Genomic DNA, 3572 nt, shown 5'->3' with positions numbered 1-3572 from the left:
TATTTTTGATTTCCGTTTAAAACTATATAATAAATTACAGTTTATTTGACACAATAATGATTTTATTATTTTGTTTTATACACTTTCACCTTCAAAAAACAAATAAATTGATAACCAATATTTTTTCATCAATACCTTTAATTATTTTGAGATTTGAGATCTGAACAATTGCAAGAATAATATCAAAATACATAAGTTTTCCATCGTTTAGCTACTTATTTTCATGCGTAGCGTCTAATCAAAACTAATTTTTTATCTTGATATTTATATGTAATTTAATAGTTTAAAATAACACACAACATGTAATAACGACATGAAAAAAAAAAATATATTATTTAAAGTTAAAAATATATTTTTTATAACATTACTTCAAGTGTGCAAATGCCACGGAAATAAAAAAAACAACACCAATTTGCAGAGACATTAACCGACATATACCTACTGCTAAATGTATTTCGTTTGAAAAATGCCTCTACTCCCATAAAAGACATCTCCAGAACATATTAAATAAGTTTATTATACCTAGTACGATACAATGGCCTTTTATTTCTAGACTTTTTTTCTTTTTACAATATATATATATATATACTTTTAATAATCGTTCTGCAAACTAGGAGGAAAAAAATTTGATGATGTTCATTATATTTTTGGAATGTGTAGCATGTAATAATTAATTTACTTTGGTTTTCCTATGAACTTGGTCACTACAAAATTTGTGTTTTATTCTGTTTCATTTTTTCCACACTAAATTTTGAAGGCATTCTTCAGACGATGCCTAATTCTCTCGTGTACGTGCGGTCGCGGTCCATCAGATTCCAATACGTGCACACAGGATTCGTCTAAATATTCCCTCCAGTGAAATTACATTTCCATGGTTAGTCTAAAGTGTTATTATGTGTACATATATATACACGCAACACCCGGTGGTAGGTGTTTGGTAAATCGGGGATCACAAGTACCAGCTGACGACGTCCGCCACAAGACGATTGTCTCATAATTGCTGGCCTTGCGGTCAATGCGATACGCTGTTATTTGCATCCGGTAAAATTATCTTCAAGCCGCCGATTGAGAAAATAATGTGATCACCGAATAGTAGTAGTCTAGCAGTAAATGGGTTATATTAAAAAAATCGGTATCTATAACATTTTTTTAGAGTTTATGTATATCGCATACCGGTAAAGGTAGGTACACGTAAACCGTTCACAACGATATACGAGTAGTGCATCGTAAATGTATCTAAGAACGATTAAGTCCTAATAATAATATTCGAAACGAATTATTTCTATTGGAATAATGCTATAGATTTACTTTTAATAAAATTCGTTTGTATGAAAAAATACATTTTGGTTCTTCTAGTACTTGTGATGTCTGCATGCGGAGGTATCAAGCTTTCTATCAACGACGTATATATCATTTATTTTGTTGATACCCGTCAAATATGACAGAAACTAGATCTAATTGTCATGCGAATGAATGCGAATGAATAAATTGTTACATCGTCTTAATATAGACATATCTTTTCGTATTGTCCAAGTGTCAGTTAACGGTAATATTACTCCTAATCCGGCTATAATTATACAAATGTCTGTTGGATTGTTACTTTTATTCACACAACCGTAGTGCATTTTTCCAACACAATAATACGGTTTATTATACCTACCTGTTCGTAGAAAAATTATAGTTTTTATAATAATTTTAGATTTTGAGCAGAACGATAAATATATTGGCTTTACGATTGTGCATATAACGTGTATTTTAGATCTCTATAGATACCACACATCATATACAATACCCTATGTATGATACATTATCATATGTATATTTGTGGTATGCTTCTTGTATAGTATTGATACTTATTCCGTGGTTTCGTTGCCGTGGTTACCATATACCGTTGTCAATTCTACAAAAATATTATTATTTAACAATATGTTGGCCTGTATCAACTATTAGAGATACCTATGTTCAGGCAGGTATGTATTACTTTAATGTAATATCAAAAAATTTATTAAATTTTCTATGTTTATTTTGAACATCTACTATTTATATTTATATTTATATCAATTACTAACAGTATTTTTACGTTATATATGTTCACCATTTTTATTATTCGCCGTTCAACTTGTACAAAACTATATCTCGGTTACAATTAAATAAAATTAAACAAATATTGGTTCAATATATTTATTATGTCTCCCTGTACATTAATGTTTTCATACATTAAACAATTAAGATTATAAAAATTATTTTAAAAACATATTTAATGATCCTAAAGTTAATAATATCAAATGTAACAAAACTAAATACATACAATAATTATAACGTATTATTTTTCATTACGATTATTAATCCGAATCACTCTATATTGAACGCTCAATTTTAGTATTAACAATATGTTTTGTAAATAAAAATCGCTTCACTTTTTTAAATATAAATACTGATAAAACAAGTATTGAAAAGTATTGTATCCATGCCCATTTCATAACTTGCCAAAATTTCGGTTTATACAAAATCTCAACCTGTTTGTAATTTATTTTTGTTTTAATCAAAAATGGTTGTTGATAAGATCTACCTCTTGTCCACTTGACCAACATATTATCAAGTTTTGTAGATACTAATAGAAAAAAACATATGTATAATGTGTGTAGGTACGGTGTATATGTAAATAAACATGAACAGTATTGTAATAATTTCACGGTTTTGAACAACTTACTGGTTTGTTTTGAATATTTTTCGTATATATTCACCAGCCAATCAGAAGATTCGAATAACAGTATAGGTTTGTGAATGCGAATCGGTTTTTTCTGTGAACAAACTAATGGTATTTTCTGCACCAAATCTAAATCGCCAAATACGTCCAGTCTGCCACCCGGTAATCCAGAACTATGAGTAATAGCAATCATAGATTCCATTTCAAATAAACACAAATCCTAACGAAAATAATGAAAGTCAGCACTATTCGCAAATATGTTCATAAGTATAAATTTAAAAAACGCGTAGTAAATTGTATTGAAATACCTGAATTTTGAAATCGAATATCAACAATAAAGTTACAGAATGCACATCTAAAGTTTCATTTGTAGTCAAATGTAACTCCAAGTCAAGAAATTCTTTTTTCCCGTCAATGTCAATATCATTTTCTATAACCTAATAAAATATCAAATTTATATGTTAAAATGATAATACTAATCATAGGAATAAATCATACAATACCTTTATGATTGAACAAAAACCAGTAGTTTTTAATGTCTGTGGAAAGTTCCCACATATTAACGGAAACATAGGGTCTGATGTTTCAACATATAATAAATACTGCATTTTAAATCTTACTCTGGGCTGTTCTCTATATTTTTCATACTTGAGCCACAATCCTGGAAACGTTATTAGAAAATAATTGTCCGTTACAATTGAACCACTAATTATAAATTACCATTGCTTCGATAACAAAACAAAAATGGCAAGAAAAATGTCAACAGCATTATCACTACATACAGAATAAATGCTTTAGAACAAATAGAAGCTTTGTATTGAACTCCATAAGATTTACTGTAAACCACATGTACCGACATGGTGGT

The 3572-nt window shown here is 28.8% G+C and overlaps 1 protein-coding gene across 1 annotated transcript; it reads right to left on the bottom strand.

The window, feature by feature from the left end:
* Nucleotides 1-2326: 2326 nt before the first annotated feature.
* LOC112690790 (transmembrane protein 231-like) lies at nt 2327-3572 on the bottom strand. Its single transcript, XM_025564882.1, has 5 exons — nt 3428-3572; nt 3211-3368; nt 3016-3144; nt 2711-2927; nt 2327-2611 (listed from the first exon to the last, which is right to left on the bottom strand). Exons 1-5 carry the CDS (start codon nt 3564-3566, stop codon nt 2358-2360), a joined length of 897 nt encoding a protein of 298 aa, XP_025420667.1. The 5' UTR covers nt 3567-3572; the 3' UTR covers nt 2327-2357.

Source organism: Sipha flava, unplaced genomic scaffold, assembly GCF_003268045.1.
Source record: "Sipha flava isolate LNK unplaced genomic scaffold, YSA_version1 52143_pilon_pilon, whole genome shotgun sequence".
NCBI lineage: Eukaryota > Metazoa > Arthropoda > Insecta > Hemiptera > Aphididae > Sipha > Sipha flava.
Note: the sequence above shows the minus strand (reverse complement) of the source record. Positions and strands in the feature narration are given on the sequence as shown.